The following is a 25,282-nucleotide window of genomic DNA, read 5'->3' on the forward strand; positions in this document are numbered from 1 at the left end:
AGATACACTGCTCTGATTTCCAGAACATTGATCTGAAGGGTGGACTCCTGCTGAGTCCACGTACCCTGAGCCCTGTGGTGGAGAAAAACTGCTCCCCACCCTGACAGACTCGCGTCTGTCGTGACCACCGCCCAAGACGGTGGTAGGAAGGATCTTCCCTGTGATAATGAGGTGGGAAGAAGCCACCACTGCAGAGAGTCCTTGGCCGTCTGGGAAAGGGAGACTTTCCTGTCCAGGGATGTTGACTTCCCGTCCCATTGGCGGAGAATGTCCCATTGAAGTGGGCGCAGATGAAACTGCGCAAACGGAACCGCCTCCATTGCCGCCACCATCTTCCCGAGGAAGTGCATGAGGCGTCTTAAGGAGTGCGACTGACTTTGAAGGAGAGCCTGCACCCCAGTCTGTAGAGACCGCTGCTTGTCCAGCGGAAGCTTCACTATCGCTGAGAGAGTATGAAACTCCATGCCAAGATACGTTAGTGATTGGGTCGGTGACAGATTTGACTTTGAGAAGTTGATGATCCACCCGAACGTCTGGAGAGTCTCCAGTGCAACAGTCAAGCTGAGTTGGCATGCCTCTTGAGAGGGTGCCTTGACCAGTAAATCGTCCAAGTAAGGGATCACAGAGTGTCCCTGAGAGTGCAAGACTGCTACCACTGCCGCCATGATCTTGGTGAACACCCGTGGGGCTGTCGCCAGACCAAATGGCAGAGCTACGAACTGAAGATGGTCGTCTCCTATCACGAAGCGGAGAAAGCGTTGGTGCTCTGTAGCAATCGGCACGTGGAGATAAGCATCCTTGATGTCTATTGATGCTAGGAAATCTCCTTGAGACATTGAGGCAATGACTGAGCGGAGGGATTCCATCCGGAACCGCCTGGCGTTCACATGCTTGTTGAGCAGTTTTAGGTCCAGAACAGGACGGAATGAGCCGTCCTTTTTTGGCACCACAAAGAGATTGGAGTAAAAACCTTGACCTCGTTCCTGAAGAGAAACAGGGATCACCACTCCTTCTGCTCTTAGAGAATTCACCGCCTGCAGAAGGGCATCTGCTCGGTCGGGATGTGGGGAAGTTCTGAAGAACCGAGGCGGAGGACGAGAACTGAACTCTATCCTGTACCCGTGAGACAAAATGTCTGTTACCCACCAGTCTTTGACCTGTGGCAGCCAAATGTCGCAAAAGCGGGAGAGCCTGCCACCGACCGAGGATGCGGAGGGAGGCGGCCGAAAGTCATGAGGCAGCCGCCTTGGAAGCGGTACCTCCGGTTGCTTTCTTGGGGCGTGAGTGAGCCCGCCAGGAATCAGAGCTCCTTTGCTCTTTCTGAGTCCCTTTGGACGAGGAGAATTGGGGCTTGCCCGAGCCTCGAAAGGACCGAAACTTTGACTGCCACTTCCTCTGTGGAGGTTTGCTTGATCTGGGCTGGGGTAAGGAGGAGTCCTTACCTTTGGACTGTTTAATGATTTCCGCCAATTGCTCACCAAACAGTCTGTCTCCAGATAATGGCAAGCTGGTTAAACATTTTTTAGAAGCAGAATCTGCTTTCCATTCCTTTAACCACAAGGCTCTGCGCAAAACTACAGAGTTGGCGGATGCCATTGAGGTACGGCTCGTAGAGTCCAGTACCTCATTAATAGCGTAGGTCGCAAACGCAGACATTTGCGTAGTTAGGGACGCCACTTGCGGCACTGCTGGACGTATGAGAGAGTCCACCTGTGCCAGACCAGCTGAAATAGCTTGGAGCGCCCACACGGCCGCGAATGCTGGAGCAAACGACGCGCCGATAGCTTCATAGACAGATTTCAACCAAAGGTCCATCTGTCTGTCATTGGCATCTTTAAGTGAAGCCCCATCCTCCACTGCAACTATGGATCTAGCTGCAAGCCTGGATATTGGAGGGTCCACCTTTGGACACTGGGTCCAGCGTTTGACCACGTCAGGGGGAAAAGGATAACGTGTATCCTTAAGGCGTTTAGAAAAACGCTTGTCCGGATAAGTATTGTGTTTCTGGATGGATTCTCTGAAATCAGAGTGGTCCAGAAAAGTACTCAATTTACGCTTGGGATACAGGAAATGGAATTTCTCCTGCTGGGCAGCTGCCTCCTCTGCAGAAGGGGCTGGGGGAGAAATATCCAACAGCCTATTGATGGCCGCTATAAGGTCATTTACCATGGCGTCACCATCTGGCGTATCCAAATTGAGTGCGGCGTCAGGACAAGATTCCTGATCACCCACCTCTGAGCCATCATATAGAGACCCTTCTCGCTGAGACCCTGATCCGCGTGATGACGTGGAGGGTCTCTCCCAGCGAGCTCGCTTAGGCGGACTGGGACTGTCATCCGAGTCAGAGCCCTCAGCCTGTGATGCCTGGGACCCCCTTGAATTACGGATTAATTCCAGCTGAGGGGGGCCGGGGAACATAGACACAGCGGTGTCCATGGTCTGAGCAACTGGCCTGGACTGCAAGGTCTCCAGGATTTTTGTCATAGTCACAGACATTTTATCAGCAAAGACTGCAAATTCTGTCCCCGTCACCGGGGCAGGGTTCACAGGCGTCTCTGCCTGGGCTACCACCACAATAGGCTCTGGCTGACGAAGTGCCACTGGGACTGAACATTGCACACAATGAGAGTCGTTGGAGCCTGCTGGTAGATTAGCCCCACATGCTGCACAAGCAGTGTATACAGCCCGTGCCTTGGCACCCTTGCGTTTTGCGGATGACATGCTGTTGTCTCCTCAAAGCAATATAGGGTGTACAGCCAAGAAGCGACCTTACAGTGCATATACAAATATAACACTGTGGCACTATTGGGGCCGCACGTATGTGCTGCTTACCGCCCGCTTAGCGCGGGTGTGTGGTCGCCAGAAAACCCTTAGCCTGGGTCCCTCAGAGCCTGCGTCCGTTCTCCAGCCAGACTGCATGTGTATAATGGCTGCCGGCGTCCTGGGGAGCTGCAAGCCTGGGGGCGGGCCTAGGGCGTGCACAGAGAAAAAGCGCGAAGCCTGTGTCCTACTGTGCTCAGTGAGAGGGCTGGAGCATGTAAATCGTGCTCCAGCCCCCGGCGCTGCCGATTGAACAACGTCTCTCCCCTACCCTGATTGACAGGGTGGGGGGCGTTAACGAAGCGGAGCTAGGCCGCAGAAAAACCGGGGACTAAAGTTAGAAGCGCCGCCGCCGTAAAAGCGCGGTCGGCGCGTCCCCGGCGCACTACAAGTCGCAGCTGCGCCGCCGCTCTAGGGGCGGTCGGCGCGGCGATCCACACACATAAAGTCCCCCAGTAATCTGCGGGGACTATAAGCCCAGCGCACAGCGCTACAGTCCCCGGCGCACTAGCACACCCAGCAAGCCTGGAGTGTGCGTGGCCTGCCATACGGGGACACAGAGTACCTGAAAGTTGCAGGGCCTTGTCCCTGAATGGCACTCCCGCTCCACATCCAGCAGGTTCTATGGGTCTGTGGATGGAGCCCGGCCTCAGGGCTTGGTGGCCGGTAAGATCCCACTTCCTCAGAGCCCCCCAGGGGGATGGGGAAGGAAAACAGCATGTGGGCTCCAGCCTCCGTACCCGCAATGGGTACCTCAACCTTACAAACCACAAGTGGGGTAAGAAGGGAGCATGCTGGGGGCCCTAGTATGGGCCCTCTTTTCTTCCATCCGATATAGTCAGCAGCTACTGCTGACTAAACAGTGGAGCTATGCGTGGATGTCTGACCTCCTTCGCACAAAGCAGAAAACTGGTGAGCCAGTGATCCCACTGGGGGTGTATAGCCAGAAGGGGAGGGGCCTTACACTTTTTAGTGTAATTGCTTTGTGTGGCCTCCGGAGGCAGTGCTATACACCCAATCGTCTGGGTCTCCCAATAGAGCGCCGAAGAAAAGAACATTGAATAAACAGCATAAGATCCAAGCATTAGATGGAACCTAGGAGCAAAGCCTCACTCTTTTCGGAGTCCCGCGGCCAGCACCATGGCACTGTGGTGGTTGAATCGTTTGATGATGGCAGCGTTGCTATTCTCCTTCACAGATTTTGCATTTGAAGTTGATGGCACAGATGAAATCCCGTATCCCTAAAAAAGAAGATGGAACTCAATCATCTACTTGCAGTAATGGCAGAAAGTATTGGCACCCTTGAAATTGTTCTACAAAATGAAGTATGTCACCCAGAAAATGTTTGCAATTACAGACATTTCTTTTGTGTGTGATGGAACGACACAAAAATAAAAAAAAATAAAAAAAAAGGGATAAAAAAAAAAAAAAAAAAAAAGAGAATTTTGTTTACTTACCGTAAATTCTTTTTCTTATAGTTCCGTATTGGGAGACCCAGACCATGGGTGTATAGCTTCTGCCTCCGGAGGACACACAAAGTACTAAACTCAAAAGTGTAGCTCCTCCCTCTGAGCTTATACACCCCCTGGAGAACCAGATCTAGCCAGTTTAGTGCAAAAGCTGAAGGAGAATAGCCACCCACAAGTAAAAACAGAGCAAGAACCGGAACAACCAGAGACTCTGTCAACAACAACAGCCGGTGATAACACGCGGAACAAGAAGTGCCAACAGGCAACAGGGAGGGTGCTGGGTCTCCCAATACGGAACAATAAGAAAAAGAATTTACGGTAAGTAAACAAAAAAGAGAATTTTGTTTACTTACCGTAAATTCTTTTTCTTATAGTTCCGTAATGGGAGACCCAGACCATGGGTGTATAGCTTCTGCCTCCGGAGGACACACAAAGTACTACACTAAAAAGTGTAGCCCCTCCCTCCGAGCATATACACCCCCTGGATAACCAAATATAGCCAGTTTAGTGCAAAAGCTGAAGGAGAGTAGCCACCCACAAGTAGAGATAGAGCAAGAACCGGAACAACCGGAGCCTCTGTCTACAACAACAGCCGGTGATAACACGCAGAACGAGAAACTGCCAACAGGCAACAGGGAGGGTGCTGGGTCTCCCATTACGGAACTATAAGAAAAAGAATTTACGGTAAGTAAACAAAATTCTCTTTTTCTTCATCGTTCCTATGGGAGACCCAGACCATGGGATGTCTCAAAGCAGTCCATGGGTGGGAATAAACAGAAAACTGAGAAGTAGGCGAAACCTAACTTCGCAAATGGGCGACAGCCGCCTGAAGGGTGCGTCTGCCCAAGCTCGCATCTGCCGAAGCATGAGCATGCACTTGGTAGTGCTTCGAAAAGGCATGCAGACTAGTCCAAGTGGCAGTCTGACAGACCTGCTGAGCCGTAGCCTGGTGCCTGAAACCCAAGAGGCACCGACAGCTCTGGTCGAGTGTGCCTTGATCCCCGGCGGGGGAGGCACTCGAGTACACTGGTAGGCATCGGAAATGGCCGACCCAATCCAACAAGCTAGGGTCGGCTTAGAAGCCGAGAGGCCCTTACGCCGACCTGTGGTCAGCACAAAAAGAGAGGTGCACCGCCTAAGAACAGCGGTGCGAGACACATAGATCCGGAGCGCCCGCACCAGATCCAGAGTATGCAACGCTTTTTCAAAGCGATGAACAGGAGCCGGACAAAAGGAAGGCAGGGAAATGTCCTGGTTAAGGTGGAAAGGAGAAACCACCTTAGGGAGAAAGTCCGGAGTCGGACGGAGAACCACCTTGTTTTGATGAAAAACCAAAAAAGGTGACTCCGAAGAGAGTGCAGCCAAATCAGAGACTCTCCCGAGGGAAGTTATGGCCACTAGAAAGACCACTCTCTGTGAAAGACGAGACAAAGAAACCTCCCTAAGAGGCTCAAAGGGGGGTTTCTGGAAGCCGTGAGGACCAGATTAAGGTCCCAGGGATCCAAAGACCGCCGGAAGGCGGCATGATGTGAGATGCGCCCTGTATGAAGGAGCGCACCTGAGCCAGCCGGGCGATACGCCGCTGGAACAACACTGGCAGAGCCGAGACCTGTCCCTTGAGGGATAGTCCTAGCTGCAGACCGGACTGTAGAAGGGACAGGAGGGTCGGCAAGGAAAAAGGCCAAGAAGCATGGCCGGAAGGGTGACACCAGGACAGGAAAATTCTCCAGGTCCTGTGATAGATTTTGGCCAAGGAATACTTCCGAGCCCGAGTCATAGTGGAGATGACTTCAGGAGGGATACCAGAAGTCGTCAAGATCCAGGACTCAAGAGCCACGCCGTCAATCTGAGAGCCGCAGAATTCTGGCGGAAAGACGGATCTTGTGAGAGAAGGTCTGGACGGTCCGGGAGATGCCACAGCACCTCAACGGACAGATGGAGCAGGTCAGGGTACCAAGCTCGCCTGGGCCAGTGTGGAGCAATGAGAATGACCCGACGGCCCTCCATTCTGATCTTGCGCAGGACTCTGGGCAAGAGCTAGAGGGGGAAACACGTAAGACAGACGAAACTGGGACCAATCTTGAACCAGCGCGTCTGCTGCAAAGGCCTGAGGATCGTGGGAGCGAAGATCCACTTCCGGAGTGCCCCAAGTGCGGCAGATTGACCGAAACACTGCCGGATGCAGAGCCCACTCGCCGCTGTCCACGGTTTGACGGCTGAGAATCTGCCTCCCAGTTTTCCACGCCTGGGTTGTGGATTGCGGATGTGGTGGACCTGGACTCCTCCGTCCACTGAAGGATGCGTTGAACCTCCAACGTTGCCAGGCGGCTGAGTGTCACGCCCTGGTGGTTGATGTAGGCAACCGCTGTGGCGTTGTCTGACTGGACTCGAATGTGCTTGCCCGCCAACTTGGTGAAAGGCCAAGAGAGCTAGAAGCACAGCTCTGATTTCCAGCACATTGATCGAGAGGGCTGATTCGGACGGAGTCCAAGTGCCCTGCGCTCTGTGGTGGAGATATACTGCTCCCCAGCCGGATAGACTGGCATCCGTGGTGAGGATCACCCAGGACGGGGCCAGGAAGGAGCGTCCCTGAAGAGAGAGGGGCCGAAGCCACCACTGAAGGGAGCCCCTGGTCTGTGGCAACAGAGCCACTAACCCGTGCAAGGAGGAAGTCCGCTTGTCCCAACAGCAGAGAATGTCCAGCTGCAGAGGACGCAGATGGAACTGGGCAAGGGAACCGCTTCCATTGACGCCACCATCTGACCCAGCACCTGCATGAGGTGCCTGATGGAATGACGGCGGGGCCTCAGCAAAGAGCGCACCGCTAGTGAAGGGACTGCTGTTTTACTAAGGGCAGCTTCACAAGTGCCGGCAGAGTCTCGAATTGCATCCCTAGGTACGTGAGCTTTTGGGTCGGAGTCAGAGTGGACTTGGGAAAAAGACAAGCCACCCGAATTGGACTAGAGTGGCGAGAGTGAGCGAAGCACTCCGCTGACTGTCTGCACTGGATGAAGCCTTGACTAGAAGGCCGTCCAGGAAAAGGGATGCCAACCCTTGGAGGTGCAGAACCGCAACCACAGCTGCCATGACCCTGATGAATACTCGAGGGGCCGTGGCTAACCCGAAGGGAAGAGCCACGAATCGGAAATGTTCCTCTCTGATTGCAAAACGTAGCCAACGCTGGTGTGAAACTGCATTGGCACATGCAGATAGACATCTCTGATGTCGAGGATGCAAGGAATCTCCTTGGGTCATTGAGGCAATGACTGATCGCAGAGACTCCATGCGAAAATGCCGCACCTGAACATGCTTGTTGAGAAGCCTGAGATCCAGGATGGGCCGGAAGGAACCGTCCCTTTAGGGGACTAGGAAGAGATTTGAGTAGAAACCTCTGAACCGTTCCCAGGCGGGAACCGGTACAATTACTCCGTTGGCCTGCAAGGATGCCACGGCCTGAGAGAAGGCGGCGGCCTTGAAGCAGGGGGGAGTTGACAGAAAAAATCTGTTTGGCGGGCTGGAAGAAAATTGCCGTGGGAGAGGATATCCCGCACCCACTGATCGGAGACGTGTTGAAACCATATGTCGCCAGGCGGGAGAGCCTGCCACCGACCAAGGACGTTGCTGGCGCGGCCAGATAGTCAAGAGGAGGCTGCCTTAGTGGCAGCAGCTCCTGCGGTCTTCTGAGGACACGGCTTCGTGCGCCAGTTGGGTTTTTGGTCCTTGGCTGAGTTAGTGGACGAGGCCGAGGGCTTAGAGAACGACCAGTTGGAGGAACGAAAGGAACGAAACCTCGACTGGTTCCTGTCCTGGACAGGTTCCTGGATTTGGTTTGTGGCATGGAAGTACTCTTCCCGCCAGTAGCTTCCTGAATAATTTCATCCAGTTGTTCACCCAACAGCCTGGGCCCAGCAAATGGGAGCCCAGCAAGGTATTTCTTTGAAGAAGCGTCTGCCTTCCACTCTCGAAGCCACAAGATCCTGTGGATAGCGAGAGAATTGGCCGAAGCCACCGCAGTGCGGAGCCTCCAGCATGGCAGACATGGCATAGGATGAAAAGGCTGAAGCCTGGAAGTTAAGGCAACCATCTCAGGCATAGATTCCTTGGTGAGGGAATGCATCTCCTCTAGAGAAGCAGAGATGGCTTTGAAAGCCCACACTGCTGCAAAAGATGGGGAGAACGAGGCCCCTGCCGCCTCATATACAGATGGCGGTCAGTGGAATCCTTAAGAGAGTTGCCATCAGACACTGATACAACTTTCCGGGCTGCGAGTCTAGACACCGGAGGGTCTACCTTTGGTGAATGAGCCCACTCCTTGACCACCTCTGGTGGAAACGGAAAACGGTCATCAGAACCACTTTGGGAAGCGTCTGTCAGGACAGGCTCTGGCCTTGGTCACAGTGGCCTGAAAACTGGAGTGGTCAAGGGACACACTCCTTGTTCACTTAGGCAAGGTATACTGATGCTTTTCTGCCAGAGAGGGGTGCTCCCCTGATACAGGCGGATTGAGGTCCAGTACAAAATTAATGGACGCAATCAAATCACTAGCATCTGCGTCACTTTCGGACAGATCAATGGGGTACATGGAGGTAGCGTCCGAGCCCCCAGTAAAGGCATCCTCCTTGTCCTGCGAGTCAGCTCGTGAATCAGAGCCGTGGGACGAGGAAGGAGAGGGGACCCTGCGTCTCCATTTTAGGAGGACGGGGTCTGAGCCAGATGAAGAATCCTCTGTGAGCTTTGCTGAGCGAGCCGTAGCAGCAGAAGCGCCCTGAGAAGGGGGCTGATGCATGCTCAGCAGTGTCCGGGACATCTGTCCCCTGGAAGAAGGGAATTTTGTTACTTACCGTAAATTCCTTTTCTTCTAGCTCCTATTGGGAGACCCAGACGATTGGGTGTATAGCTACTGCCTCCGGAGGCCACACAAAGCATTACACTAAAAAGTGTAAGGCCCCTCCCCTTCTGGCTATACACCCCCAGTGGGATCACTGGCTCACCAGTTTTAGTGCAAAAGCAAGAAGGAGGAAAGCCAATAACTGGTTTAAACAAATTCACTCCGAAGTAACATCGGAGAACTGAAAACCATTCAACATGAACAACATGTGCACCCAAAAAACCAACCCAAAAAATCCCGAAGGACAACAGGGCGGGTGCTGGGTCTCCCAATAGGAGCTAGAAGAAAAGGAATTTACGGTAAGTAACAAAATTCTCTTCTTCTTCGGCGCTCCATTGGGAGACCCAGACGATTGGGACGTCCAAAAGCTGTCCCTGGGTGGGTAAAGAAATACCTCATGTTAGAGCTGCAAAGACAGCCCTCCCCTACGGGGAGGCAACAGCCGCCTGCAGGACTCTTCTACCTAGCCTGGCGTCCGCCGAAGCATAGGTATGCACCTGATAATGTTTGGTGAAAGTGTGCAGACTCGACCAGGATGCTGCCTGGCACACCTGTTGAGCCGTAGCCTGGTGTCGTAATGCCCAGGACGCACCCACGGCTCTGGTAGAATGGGCCTTCAGCCCTGATGGAACCGGAAGCTCAGCAGAACGGTAGGCTTCAAAAATTGGTTTCTTGATCCATCGAGCCAGGGTGGCTTTGGAAGCCTGCAACCCTTTGCGCTGACCAGCGACAAGTATAAAGAGTGCATCCGAGCGGCGCAGGGGCGCCGTGCGGGAAAAGTAGATTCTGAGCGCTCTCATCAGATCCAACAAATGCAAATCCAATTCATATAGATGAACTGGATGAGGACAAAAGGAAGGTAAGGAGATATCCTGACTGAGATGAAAGGGGGATACCACCTTAGGGAGAAAACCCCGTAATCAGGCGCAGCACTACCTTGTCTTGGTGAAACACCAGGAAAGGAGCTTTGGATGACCGCGCTGCTAGCTCGGACACTCTCTGAAGAGACGTGACCGTTCCCAAAAAAGCCACTTTCTGTGACAGTCGAGAAAGTGAAAAAACATCCCCCAGAGGCCCCAAGGGCGGCTCCTGGAGAGCAATAAGTACCCTGTGCCGATCCCATGGGTCTAACGGCCCCTTGTACGGAGGGAGAATGCGACCGACCCCCTGCAGGAACGTGCGTACCTGAGGAAGTCGTACTATGCGATTCTGAAAAAATACAGACAGCGCTGGGACTCGTCCGTTAAGGGAGCCGAGCGACAAACCTTTTCCCAAACCAGATTGTAGGAAGGAAGGAAAAGTAGGCAATGCAAATGTCCAGGGAGACACTCCCTGAGCAGAGCGCTAAGAGAAGCATATCTTCCACGTCTTGTGGTAGATCTTGGCAGACGTCAGCTGCCTAGCCCGTCTCATGGTGGCAATGACGACTTGAGGTAATCCTGAAGACGCTCGAATCTCGGACTCGATGGCCACACAGTCAGGATCAGGGCCGTAGAATTCAGTGGAAAAAACGGCCCTTGGGACAGTAAGTCTGGCCGGTCTGAGGGTGCCCACGGTTGGCCGACCGTGAGATGCCACAGATCCGGGAACCACGACCTCCTCGGCCAGTCTGGGACGACGAGGATGGCGCGGCGGCAAGCGGAGCTAGGCTTGCGTAGCACTCTGGGCAACAGTGCCAGAGGTAGAACACATAGGGTAGCTGGAACTGCGACCAATGCTGAACTACGGCGCCTGCCGCCAGAGCTCTTTGCTCGTGAGACCGCGCCATGAAAATCGGGACCTTGTTGTTGTGTCGAGACGCCATTAGGTCGACGTCCGGCACCCCCCAGCGGCTACAGCGTTCCTTACACCCTTCTGGGTGCAGAGGCCATTCCCCTGCGTCCATACCCAGGCGACTGAGGAAGTCTGCTTCCCAATATCCTACGCCCGGGATGTGAACTGCGGATATGGTGGATGCTCTGTCCCCCACCCACATCAGAATCCGCCGGATTGCCAGGTAGGCTTGGCGATGCGTGTTCCGCCTTGGTGGGCGATGTCTGCCACCACTGTGGAATTGTCCGACTGAATTCGGATCTGTTTTCCTTCCAGCCACTGCTGGAAGGCTTGCAGGGCAAGATATACTGCCCAGATTTCCAGAACATTGATCTGAAGGATGGGCTCCATGACCGTCTGAGAAGGGAAACGTTCCTGTCTAGGGACGTCGACTCCCCAACCCATTGGCAAAGCATGTCCCATTGAAGTGGACGCAGATGAAACTGCGCGAAAGTGACTGTCTCAGCATGAGACGTCTTAAGGGGTGTGACTGGCCTTGAAGGAGAGACTGCACCCCCGTCTGTAGTGAACGCTGCTTGTCCAGCGGAAGCTTCACTACCGCTGAGAGAGTGTGAAACTCCATGCTCAGATATGTTGGAGATTGGGTCGGTGCCCGATGTAACCTTGAAAAGCTGATGATCCACCCGAAACACTGGAGAGTCTCCAGCGCCACGTTCAGGCTGCGTTGGCATGCCTCCTGAGAGGGTGCCTTGACAAGTGGATCGTCCCAGTAAGGATCACCGAGTGACCCTGAGAGTGCAGGACTGCTCCCACTGCTGCCCTGAACTTGGCGAAAACCCGTAGGGCTGTCGCCAGACTGAAGGGCAGGGCTACGCACTGAAGATGCTCGTCTTCAATAACGAAAACGTAGCACACGCTGGTGCTCTGGAGCAATCGGCACGTGGAGATAGGCATCCTGATGTCTATTGATGCTAGGAAATCTCCTTGCGACATTGAGGCAATGACGGAGCGGAGGGTTACATCCGGAACCGCCTGGCCTACACGTGCTTGTGAGCAGTGTGAGGCCCAGAACGGAACGGAAAGAGCCACCCCTTTTTTGGCACCCCAATCAGATTGGAGGAAAAAAACGTGTCTTGTTCCTGAAGAGGAACAGAGATTACCACTTCTTCTGCCTGCAGAAGAGCAACGGCTCGGTGGGGGGAGGGGGGGAGAAGTGCTGAAGAATCGCGTCGGAGGACGAGAACAGAGTTCTATCCTGTACACGTGAGACAAAATGTCTCTCACCCACCGGTCTGTGACCTGTGGCAGTTAAATGTCCCCAAGCGGGAGATTCTGCCACCAACCGCGTATGCGGAGAGAGAGAGCTGACAGTCATGAGGAGACCGCCTTGGTAGCGGTTCCTCCTGCTGCCTTCCTTGGGCGTGATTGAGCCCGGCCGGAATCTGAGCCCCTCTGAGCCTTTTGAGCCCTTTTGGACGAGGACAACTGGAACCTGCCCGAGCCTGGGAAGGACCAACCTCGACTGTCCCTCCAGGACAGCATTACTAGGGTAAGTCGCAATGCAGACATTGCGAGGTTAAGGACACCACCTGCGGCACAGAAGCACATGTGCTCAAGACCAGCTGCGCAAGCGCAGCTGAAAAAGGTTAGAGTGCCCATACGGCTGCGAATGCCGGAGCAACCGACACGCTGATAGCTTCACAGACAGACTTCAACCAGAGGTCCATCTGTCTGTCAATGGCAGCTTTAAGTGAAGTCCCATCTTCACTGCAACTATGGATCTAGCCGCAAGCCTGGAGATTGGGGGATCCACCTTTGGACCCTGGGTCTAGCGCTTTACCACGTCAGGTGAAAGGGATAACGTGTATCCTTAAAACGTTTGGAAAAAACGCTTATCTGGTAAGCGTGGTGTTTCTGAACTGCTTCTCTGAAGTCAGCGCCAGAAAAAATACTCAATATACACTTGAGATACTGAAAGAGGGATTTATCCTGCTGTGAAGCTGACCCCTCCCCTGGAGGAGTTGAGGGGGAAATACCCAACTTTCCATTGATGGACGCTATAAGATTATTCACTATAGCGTCACCATCCGGTGCATCCGGATTGAGAGCGGTCTCAAGATCAGAGTCTTGAACAGCTACGTCTGCCTCATCATACAGAGAGTACTCCTGTGGTGACCCTGACCAGTGATGAAGTCGAGGGCCATTCCCATGGAGCTCGCTTGGGCCGTCTGGGACTGACGTCCGTGTCAGAGCCTGCACCCTGGGATGCATGGGACCCCCCTGGAACCCTGATTTATTCCCAATCAGGGTGGCCAGGGGCATTGAATCAACCTTGGCCAAGGTCTATGTGGACTGCAAAGTCTGTAAGATATTAGTCATAATCACAGACAATAAAGCAGCGGAAACTGCAACTCCATCCCTGTCCATGGACAGGGATCACAGGTGGTGTTTTGGCTACCTGTAGCGGAGACCCCGGTTGAGCAAATGCACATACTGGGGGCCCTGGAACCGTATCACATGCAGTACAAGCAGCATAGAAAGCCTGTGCCTTGGCACCCCTGCTTTTTTGCTGTTGTTGTCTAGCCATCTAGGAGCATTAGCTAAGAATAGCGACCTTACAGTGAATGCATACAAGCATGAAGTACAAATAAACCCTTCAGCACATGTAGTACAAGCAGCCTAGAAAGCTTGTGCCTTGGCACCTTTGCTTTTCTGCTGCTGTTGTCTAGTTATTCAGGAGCATTAGCGAAGAATAGCTACATACAGTGAATGTATAGCATACAAGCATGAAAATAAACACTGCAGCACATGCAATCCAAGCAGCATTGAAAGCTTGTGCCTTGGCACCCTTGCTTTTCTGCTGCAGTTGTCAAGTTATCCAGGAGCATTAGCCAAGAATAGCGACATACAGTGAATGTATAGCATACAAACATGAAAATAAACACTGCAGCACATGCAATTCCAGCAGCATTGAAAGCTTGTGTCTTAGCACCCTTGCTGTTTGCTGCCGCTGGCTAGCCATCTAGGCGGGTAGACAGCCAAGAATAGCCATTACAGTGCCATGTATAGTCTGTGCTTTAGCACCGCTGCTTTTTTGCTGCTGTTTCTATGCCTGCATCCTGAATAGCGACTTTACAAAAAGTACAGCAGGACACTTCGGCATTAGTGGGTCAGCACTGCAGCTGCCGCTTACCGCCCGCACAAAAGCAGGTGTGTGGCGCCTCCTGGACTGCTAGCTCAGCGCTTGTCTCCGTTTTCCCGCTCTGCGTGCCGGAATGGCTGCCGGCGTCCAGAGAAGAGGGGCGGGCCGATGGGCGTGCCCGAGACAAGAGCGGGAACCCGGCGTCCCACTGAGTCTAGTGAAGGGGGCTGGAGAATGCAAAGCAGACTCCAGCTCCCTGCGCTGACTTACTGTACAGCGTCCCGCCCCTTCCCTGACTGGCAGGGCTGGGGGCGGGAACGAAAGGAAAACTAGGCCGCAAAGCCGGGGACTCGAGTAATAAGCGCGGCCGTCCATGTGCACGGCCGGCGCGGAAGTCCCCGGCGCACCACAAGTCCCAGCCGCGCCATAGTGTAAAACACCCAGCAGCGGCCGGCGCGGCCGTTCCCAATACATAAATTCACTCAGCAAAGCTGCAGTGAATAATAGCACAAGCGCTCTGCGCTGTTGTCCCCGGCGCACTAACACTCCCAGCAATGCTGGTGCGTGTGTGCGCGATGTGTATGGGGACACAGAGTACCTTAATGTCGCAGGGCCCTGTCCCTGAGGATACTCAGCTCCCAATCCAGCAGGTTCTCTGGGTCTGTGGATGGAGCCCGGTCTCAGTGCCTGGAGACCGGTAAGATCCCACTTCGCCCAGAGCCCCATCAGGGGGATGGGGAAGGAAAACAGCATGTGGGCTCCAGCCTCCGTACCAGCAATAGGTACCTCAACCTTACAAACCGCAAGTGGGGAGAGAAGGGAGCATGCTGGGGGCCCTATATGGGCCCACTTTTCTTCCATCCGACATAGTCAGCAGCTACTGCTGACTAAACAGTGGAGCTATTGCATGGATGTCTGACCTCCTTCGCACAAAGCAGAAAACTGGTGAGCCAGTGATCCCACTGGGGGTGTATAGCCAGAAGGGGAGGGGCCTTACACTTTTTAGTGTAATGCTTTGTGTGGCCTCCGGAGGCAGTAGCTATACACCCAATCGTCTGGGTCTCCCAATGGAGCGCCGAAGAAAGAAGGATTCTACCCAAGCCGGGGGTTCAGCCACCGGAGCCGGAGCAGCCGGAGGGACCACTGGGGATGAGCCTCCAGGCTGAGGCACCACCATGTTAGAGCAGGCATCACAATGTGGATATGTGATCAGTACAGGCAGTACGAGCCTACATGCAGTGCCTATTGAGTACAGCCTTGCAGCCTTGCTCCTCGTGTGAGACATGCTGCTGAAGTGGGGGCTCTGAGCCAGAATGACCCCCAGCAGAGTATATACGCAGAGTATATAAGCAGGTCCACAACCGGAGGTTGTGGCTTGCCAGACCGTTTGACATTGGGACATCTCTGTGCCCTCCAGATCCCACAGCCCGGACCCCCAGAGAGATGGCCAGCGCCGATCGCTGTCACAATGTGGTTATGCAGACATGCATAAGAACGCTGATAAAATGGCGCCGGAGCGAGGAGAGGGGGCGGGGCCTACTCTAAGAGCGGGATCCGGAGGGCCAAGGAGATATACAGGGGAGGGAATATTACCTCAGAGAGGAGTGTCCCTCCCCTGTGCCGAACGGTCGCTGGGCGGAGCCGCACTGTCCCTCTGCATGATTGGCATGCAGGGGCAGTGAAAACGAAACTAGGCCGCAGGCGAAGCCGGGGCCTAAATTTAACGATGCGGCCGGCGAGCAGGTACCATCGGCGCGGTTCTTAGGTGAAAACCAGAGAACCGGCCGGAAATGTCACAATAGATACACAGCACACTCTCCCCAACAATAAAGTACAAGGGACCCCCAATAATAACGTCTCAGATACTTAGCTTGTGAGACGCAGGGCCAGGTCCCTGAGGGATGAGTGCTCCGTCCGGCAGGATCCTGAAAGGGCTGCGGATGGAGACCGGTCTCCTGCAAAGCAGGGAGAACCGTGCTGGCTACCACTTCAAGCCAGAGCCCAGGAGGGATGGTGAAGGAGCACGGCATGTAAGGCTCCAGCCTTGCAATCAACCTTAACAGCACCGCCGACACAGTGGGGTGAGAAGGGACATGCCGGGAGTCCAGCTTGGACCCGCTTTTCTTCAAACTCTTTACAAAAATCAAAAATCAGATGAGAATGCATGTGTGGATGTGTGCCTCCTGACACAAAGCGATAAACTGGCTAGATCTGGTTCTTCAGGGGGTGTACAAGCTCAGAGGGAGGAGCTACACTTTTGAGTGTAGTACTTTGTGTGTCCTCCGGAGGCAGAAGCTAAACACCCATGGTCTGGGTCTCCCATAGGAACGTAAAGAAAGCAAATTGAACATACTTTCACACAAAACCCAAAAATGGGCCGGAATTTTTTTTACGCCTCTCCAAACTTATGGGTAAACTACTCTGTTTCAAACCTTTGATACTCGCTGAAACTCACCTGTGGGAAGTAACAGATGTGGGCAATATGAAAAGAACACCTGAAACCAGTTAAAAAGGGGAAAAGTTGACTCCATCTTTGCATTGTTTGCCACACTAAGTATGGAGAAGAGAACTGTCTAAGGACTTGAGAAACAAAATTGTTAAATAATATCAACAATCTCAAGGTTACAAGTCCATCTCAAGAGATCTTGATGTTCCTTTGTCTACGGCGCACGACATAATCAAGAAGTTTACAACCCATGACACTAGAGCTAATCTCCCTGGGCGTGGACGTCCATGTACGTGAGAAATCCAAATCCTTCTGGGAAAAGCGTCTTGTGGACAGATGAAACCAAGATAGAGCTTTTTGGTAAAGCGCATCATTCTACTGTTTACCGAAAACGGAATGAGGCCTAGAGAGAAAAGATCACAGCACCTACAGTCATATATGGTGGAGGCTCAGAGATGTTTTGGGGTTGTTCTGCTGCCTTTGGCACTGAGGGCCCTGACTGTGTGCAAAGCATCATGAAATCTGAAGATTACCAAAACATTTTGGGTGGCAATGTAGAGCCCAGTGCTGGGTTTGCATCCTAGGCCATGGGTCTTCAAGCAGGACAATGGACTCCAAACACTTCAAGAAGCCCCAGAAATGAATGGAAACAAAGCGCTGGAGACTTCTGAAGTGGCAGCAATGAGTCCGGATCTAAATCCCATTGACACCTGTGGAGAGATCTTAAAATTGCTGTTGGGAGAAGAGAAGACGCCTTCAGATGAGAGACCTGGAGCAGTTTATAAAGAAGAGTCCGAATTTCCAGGTGAGAGGAGGAAGAAGCTTGTGGACAGTTATAGGAGGCGATTGATTGCAGCAGTACTTATTCCAGAGTAAAGGGCGTGCAACCAAATATTAATTTTGAGGGTGCCAACAATTTAAACCAGCCATGTTTGGAGTTTTGAGTGAAATTACGTCTTATTTGCCTTTTTTTCCTCATTCTTTTGTGTTGTTCCACTACACACAAAAACATATAAACATGTATATCAACAATGCAGTGTTTTTGCTGCTCTCTAGGTGAAAAATATTGCTCTTTGCAAACATTATAAAGCAAGTACTGGTTTCTAGTACATAGGATTTCATGAGCGTTGACCTGTGGCTTTAACCCCTTCACGACCCATGACTGATATATCCTTCATGGATCGTGTGAGGTTAATCCCTGCCCCCTGCCGTGGGCAGGTCACGGCGATCCGCGCACATATCAGCTGTTTTTAACAGCTGAAATGTGCGCCTGCAAGTTACAAGTGGAATCGCTTCCACCTGCAACTTTTAACCCCTTACATCTCACTGTCAAAGTCTGGCAGCGGGATGTATATGCGTTCGGCCATTACTTTTACTAACTGCCGCCCCCACCGGAAGTCACGTGCGTGAACAAATGACTTTCGGTGGTTGCCATGGTAGCACAGGGCCATGTGATGATGCCTGTAGGTAACTTGAGTAACTTTCGGTTTCACTCGGCCCGGAGCCAAGTGAAGCAGAAAGTGAGCATATGTGCCATTTATAGCTGTGTAGCTGTGATCAGCAGATAGGGCAGAGCAATCGCATTGTTGATCGCTATAGCCCCCTAGGGGGACTAATAAAAATAAATAAATAAATAAAAAAGTTTTAAAAAATAAAAAAAAAATAAATTTAAAAGTTCAAATCACCCACCTTCACCCCATTGAAAATTAAAGGGTTAAAAAAAATTAAAAAATACACACATTTGGTATCGCCGCGTTCAGAAATGCTCGATCAAAATATAAAATCAATTAATCTGATTGGTAAACGGCGTAGTGGCAAAAAAATTCCAGACGACAAAATTACGTTTTTTGGTCGCCGCAAGTTTTACGCAAAATGCAATAACAGGCGATCAAAACGTAGCATCTGCGCAAAAATGGTACCATTAGAAACGACAGCTCGAGAAGCACAAAATAAGCCATCACTGAGCCATAGATTCCAAAAAAAGAGAATTTTGTTTACTTACCGTAAATTCTTTTTCTTATAGTTCCGACATGGGAGACCCAGACCATGGGTGTATAGCTTCTGCCTCCGGAGGACACACAAAGTACTACACTAAAAAGTGTAGCTCCTCCCTCCGAGCATATACACCCCCTGGATGACCAAATCTAGCCAGTTTAGTGCAAAAGCTGAAGGAGGACATCCACCCACAAGTAGAGATAGAGCAAAACCCGGAACAACCGGAACCTCTGACTACAACAACAGCCGGTGAAAACACACGGAACAAGAAAACTGCCAACAGGCAACAGGGAGGGTGCTGGGTCTCCCATGTCGGAACTATAAGAAAAAGAATTTACGGTAAGTAAACAAAACTCTCTTTTTCTTCATCGTTCCTTATGGGAGACCCAGACCATGGGACGTCTCAAAGCAGTCCATGGGTGGGAAATAAACAGAAACTGAGAAGTAGGCGAAACCTAACTTCACAAATGGGCGACAGCCGCCTGAAGGATGCGTCTGCCCAAGCTCGCATCTGCCGAAGCATGAGCATGCACTTGGTAGTGCTTCGAGAAGGTATGCAGACTAGACCAAGTAGCAGCCTGACAGACCTGCTGAGCCGTAGCCTGGTGCCTGAAAGCCCAAGAGGCACCGACAGCTCTGGTCGAGTGTGCCTTGATCCCCGGCGGGGGAGGCACCTGAGTACTCTGGTAGGCATCGGATATGGCCGACCTAATCCAACAAGCTAGGGTCGGTTTAGAAGCCGAGAGACCCTTGCGCTGACCTGCGGTCAGCACAAAAAGAGAGGTGCACCGCCTAAGAGCGGCGGTGCGTGACACATAGATCCGGAGCGCCCGCACCAGATCTAAAGTATGCAACGCTTTCTCAAAGCGATGAACAGGGGCCGGACAAAGGGAAGGCAAGGAAATGTCCTGGTTAAGGTGGAAAGGAGACACCACCTTAGGAAGAAAGTCCGGAGTCGGACGGAGAACTACCTTGTCTTGGTGAAAAAACAAAAAAGGTGACTCCGAAGAGAGCGCGGCCAAATCAGAGACTCTCCTGAGAGAAGTTATGGCCACCAGAAAGACAACTTTCTGTGAAAGTCGAAACAAAGAAACTTCCCTAAGAGGCTCAAAGGGGGGGTTCTGTAAGGCCGTGAGGACCAGATTAAGGTCCCAGGGATCCAAGGGCCGCCGGTAAGGTGGAATTATGTGAGATGCGCCCTGCATGAAGGTGCGCACCTGAGCCAGTCGGGCGATACGCCGCTGAAAGAACACTGACAGAGCCGAGACCTGTCCCTTAAGAGAATTGAGGGATAGTCCTAGCTGCGGACCGGACTGTAGAAAGGACAGGATGGTTGGCAAACAGAACGGCCAAGGAGCATGGCCGGAAGAACGACACCAGGACAGGAAAATTCTCCAAGTCCTGTGGTAAATTTTGGCCAAGGAAGACTATTGAGCCTGAGTCATAGTGGAGATGACTTCGGGAGGAATGCCGGAAGCCGTCAGGATCCAGGACTCAAGAGCCACGCCGTCAATCTGAGAGCCGCAGAATTCTGGCGGAAAAACGGACCTTGAGAGAGAAGGTCTGGGCGGTCCGGGAGACGCCACGGCACATCTACGGACAGACGGAGCAGGTCCGCTGCAAAGGCCTGAGGATCGTGGGAGCGAGCCACGTAAACCGGGACCTTGTTGTTGTGCCGGGATGCCATTAGATTCACTTCCGGAGTGCCCCACTTGCGGCAGATCGACCGGAACACTGCCTGATGCAGAGCCCACTCGCCGCTGTCCACGGTTTGACGGCTGAGATAACCTGCCTCCCAGTTTTCCACGCCTAGGATATGGACTGCGGATATGGTGGACTTGGAGTCCTCCGTCCACTGCAGGATGCGTGGAACCTCCAACATTGCCAGGCGGCTGCGAGTCCCGCCCTGGTGATTGATGTAGGCAACTGCTGTCGCGTTGTCTGACTGGACTCGAATGTGCTTGCCCGCCAACAGGTGGTGAAAGGCTACGAGAGCTAGGAGCACAGCTCTGATTTCCAGCACATTGATCGAGAGGACTGATTCGGACGGAGTCCAAATGCCCTGTGCTCGGTGGTGGAGAAATAATGCTCCCCAGCCGGAAAGACTGGCATCCGTTGCAAGGAAGAAATCCGCTTGTCCCAACAGCGGAGAATGTCCAGCTGCAGAGGACGCAGATGGAACTGGGCAAAGGGAACCGCTTCCATTGACGCCACCATCTGACCCAACACCTGCATAAGGTGCCTGATGGAGTGACGGCGGGGCCTCAACAGAGAGCGCACCGCCAGATGGAGGGACTGCTGTTTGACTAAGGGCAGCTTGACAAGTGCCGGCAGAGTTTCGAATTGCATCCCTAGGTACGTGAGTTTTTGGGTCGGGGTCAGAGTGGACTTGGGCAGATTGACAAGCCACCCGAATTGAACAAGAGTGGCGAGAGTGAGCGAGACACTCCGTTGACAGTCTGCGCTGGATGAAGCCTTGACAAGAAGGTCGTCCAGGTAAGGGATTACTGCCAACCCCTGGAGGTGCAGGACCGCAACCACTGCTGCCATGACCTTGGTGAATACTCGAGAGGCCGTGGCTAACCCGAAGGGGAGAGCCACGAATTGGAAATGTTCCTCTCCGATTGCAAAACGTAGCCAACGCTGGTGTGAAACTGCAATTGGCACATGCAGATAGGCATCTCTGATGTCGATGGATGCCAGGAAATCTCCTTGGGTCATTGAGGCAATGACTGATCGCAGAGACTCCAAGCGAAAATGCCGCACCTGAACATGCTTCTTGAGAAGCTTGAGATCCAGGATGGGCCGAAAGGAACCGTCCTTTTTGGGGACTAGGAAGAGATTTGAATAGAAACCTCTGAACCGTTCCCTGGCGGGAACCGGCACAATTACTCCGTTGGCCTGCAAGGATGCCACGGCCTGAGAGAAGGCGGCGGCCTTGGAGCAGGGGGGAGTTGACAGAAAAAATCTGTTTGGCGGGCTTCTGGTCCTTGGCCGAGTTAGTGGACGAGGCCGAGGGCTTAGAGGATGACCAGTTAGAGGAGCGAAAGGAACGAAACCTCGACTGGTTCCTGCCCTGGACAGGTTTCCTGGCTTTAGTCTGTGGCAAGGAAGTACTCTTCCCGCCAGTAGCCTCCTTAATAATTTCATCCAGCTGTTCACCGAACAGCCTGGACCCAGCAAATGGGAGCCCAGCAAGGTACTTCTTTGAGGAAGCATCCGCCTTCCACTCACGAAGCCACAAGATCCTGCGGATAGCGAGGGAATTGGCGGAGGCCACCGCAGTGCGGTGAGAGGCCTCCAGCATGGCAGACATGGCGTAGGCTGAAAAGGCTGAAGCCTGGGAAGTTAAAGCAACCAATTCAGGCATAGAGTCCCTAGTGAGGGTATGCATCTCCTCCAGAGAAGCAGAGATGGCTTTGAGAGCCCACACTGCTGCAAAAGATGGGGAGAACGAGGCCCCTGTCGCCTCATAGACAGACTTGGCCAGGAGGTCAACCTGGCGGTCAGTGGGATCCTTGAGTGAGGTGCCATCAGCCACAGATACAACTGTCCGGGCTGAGAGTCTAGACACCGGAGGGTCCACCTTTGGTGAGAGCGCCCACTCCTTGACCACCTCTGGTGGAAAAGGAAAACGGTCATCAGAACCACGCTTTGGGAAGCGTTTGTCAGGACAGGCTCTGGGCTTGGACACAGTGGTCTGAAAACTGGAGTGGTTAAAGAACACACTCCTTGGTCTCTTAGGCAAAGTAAACTGGTGCTTTTCTGCCAGAGAGGGTTGCTCCTCTGATACTGGCGGATTGAGGTCCAGTACAGTATTAATGGACGCAATCAAATCACTAGCATCTGCATCCCCCTTAGTCAGATCAATGGGTCACATAGAGGTAGCGTCCGAGCCCCCAGTAAAGACATCCTCCTCGTCCTGCGAATCGGCTCGTGAATCGGAGCCGCGGGATGAGGAAGGAGAGGGGTCCCTGCGTTTCCTTTTAGGAGGACGGGGTCTGGGAGCAGATGAAGAATCCTCTGTGAGCTCTGGAGAGCGAGCCGAAGCAGCAGAGGCACCCTGTGAAGGGGGCTGATGCAAGGTTAGCAGAGTCCGGGACAGCTGTCCCATGGAGTCAGCAAAGGACTGGGAGATAGACTTAGTAAACAATTCTACCCAAGCCGGGGGTTCAGCCACCGGGGCCGGAGCAGCCGGAGGGACCACTTGGGAGACTCCAGGCTGAGGCACCACCATGTTAGAGCAGGCATCACAATGTGGATATGTGCTCGGTTCAGGCAGTATGAGCTTACATGCAGTGCATATTGAGTACAGCCTTGCTCCTAGTGTGAGACATGCTGCTGAGGTGGAGGCTCTGCAGTAAAGAATACACTCCTTCAGAATGACCCCCAGAGAGTGTATAATAAAGTCCACAACCAGAGGTTGTGGCTTACCAGACCGATTTGTATGCCCTCCGGATTCCACAGCTCGGACCCCCAGACAGGTTGCAGAGATGAAGCAGCCAGCGCCGATCAGTGTGAGAACGCTGAGAAAATGGCGCCGGAGTGAGGAGGGGGGGCGGGGCCTGTCCAAGAGCGGGGAACCGGAGGGCCAAGGGGATATACAGGGGAGGGAAACATCTCCTCAGAGAGGAGTGTCCTCCCCTCTGCTGAACGGCCGGTGGGCGGCGCCGCACTGTCCCTCTGCATGACTGACATGCAGGGGCAGTGAAACCGAAAGTAGGCCGCAGCTGAAGCCGGGGACTAAATTTTACAGTGCGGCCGGCGAGCAGGCACCCTCGGCGCGGTTCTCAGGGGAAACCCAGAGAACCGGCCGGAAATGTCACTAAAATAACTAACACACTCACCCCAACAATAAAAAATGCAAGGGACTCCCCCTGACAATAACGTCTCAATACTTAGCTTGAGAGACGCAGGGCCAGGTCCCTGAGGGATGAGTGCTCCGTCCGGCAGGGTCCTGAAAGGGCTGCGGATGGAGACCGGTCTCCTGCAAAGCAGTGAGAACCGTGCTGGCTCCCACTTCAAGCCAGAGCCCGAGGGATGGTGAAGGAGCGCGGCATGTAAGGCTCCAGCCTTGAAATCAACCTTAACAACACCGCCGACACAGTGGGGTGAGAAGGGACATGCCGGGGGTCCAGCTTGGACCCGCTTTTCTTCCAACTCTTTAAAATCAAAAATCAAATGAAAATGCACGTGTGATCCTCCTGAACACAAAGCATTGAACTGGCTAGATTTGGTCATCCAGGGGGTGTATATGCTCGGAGGGAGTAGCTACACTTTTTAGTGTAGTACTTTGTGTGTCCTCCGGAGGCAGAAGCTATACACCCATGGTCTGGGTCTCCCATAAGGAACGATGAAGAAAAAGAGAATTTTGTTACTTACCGTAAATTCTTTTTCTTATAGTTCCGACATGGGAGACCCAGACCATGGGTGTATAGCTTCTGCCTCCGGAGGACACACAAAGTACTACACTCAAACGTGTAGCTCCTCCCTCCTAGCATATACACCCCCTGGTAGCCAGTCCTAGCCAGTTTAGTGCAAAAGCTGAAGGAGGACATCCACCCACAAGTAGAGACAGAGCAAAACCCAGAACAACCGGAACCTCCGTCTACAACAACAGCCGGTGATAACACACGGAACAAGAAACCTGCCAACAGGCAACAGGGAGGGTGCTGGGTCTCCCATGTCGGAACTATAAGAAAAAGAATTTACGGTAAGTAACAAAATTCTCTTTTTCTTCATCATTCCTTATGGGAGACCCAGACCATGGGACGTTCTAAAGCAGTCCATGGGTGGGAATAAACAGAAAAACTGAGAAGTAGGCGAAACCTAACTTCACAAATGGGCGACAGCCGCCTGAAGGATGCGTCTGCCCAAGCTCGCATCTGCCGAAGCAAGAGCATGCACTTGGTAGTGCTTCGAAAAGGTATGCAGACTAGACCAAGTGGCAGTCTGACAGACCTGCTGAGCCGTAGCCTGGGCCTGAAAGCCTAAGAGGCACCGACAGCTCTGGTCAAGTGTGCCTTGATCCCCGGTGGGAGAGGCACTTGAGTACACTGGTAGGTATCGGAAATGGCCGACCTAAACCAACGAGCCAGGGTCGGCTTAAATGCCGAAAGGCCCTTACGCTGACCAGCGGTCAGCACAAAAGAGAGGTGCACCGCCTAAGAACAGCGGTGCGAGACACATAGATCCGGAGCGCCCGCACCAGATCCAGAGTATGCAACGCCCTTTCAAAGCGATGAACAGGAGCCGGACAAAAGGAAGGCAGGGAAAATGCCCCGGTTAAGGTGGAAACAGCAACCACCTTAGGGAGAAAGTCCGGAGTCGGACGGAGAACCACCTTGTCTTGATGAAGGGAGGACTCCGAAGAGAGTGCAGCCAAAACAGAGACTCTCTTGAGGGAAGTTATGGCCACTAGAAAGACCACTTTCTGTGAAAGACTAAACAAAGAAACCTCCCTAAGAGGCTCAAAGGGGGGTTTCCGGAAGCCGTGAGGACCGAATTAAGGTCCCAGGGCTCCAAGGGCCGCCGGTAAGGCGGAATGATGTGAGATGCGCCCTGCATGAAGGAGCGCACCTGGGCCAGCCGGGCGATACGCCGCTGGCACAACACTGACAGAGCCGAGACCTGTCCCTTAAGGGAATTAAGGGATAGTCCTAGCTGCAGACCGGACTGTAAAAGGGACAGGAGGGTCGGCAAGGCCAAAAGGCCAAAGGATACTTCCGAGCTCGAGTCATAGTGGAGAT

At 53.0% G+C, this 25,282-nt stretch overlaps 1 protein-coding gene across 1 annotated transcript in view; it reads right to left on the bottom strand.

Moving 5' to 3' along the window:
- Positions 1–25,282, bottom strand: part of GTF2H1 (general transcription factor IIH subunit 1) — a 76,413-nt gene that overhangs the window by 25,388 nt on the left and 25,743 nt on the right. The window contains exon 8 of the mRNA XM_075325462.1: positions 3,934–4,061. Within this exon, the coding sequence (XP_075181577.1) occupies positions 3,934–4,061 (128 nt within the window). The remainder of the gene's footprint in view (positions 1–3,933; positions 4,062–25,282) is intronic.

Source organism: Anomaloglossus baeobatrachus, chromosome 10 (assembly GCF_048569485.1).
Source record: "Anomaloglossus baeobatrachus isolate aAnoBae1 chromosome 10, aAnoBae1.hap1, whole genome shotgun sequence".
Taxonomy (NCBI): Eukaryota; Metazoa; Chordata; class Amphibia; order Anura; family Aromobatidae; genus Anomaloglossus; species Anomaloglossus baeobatrachus.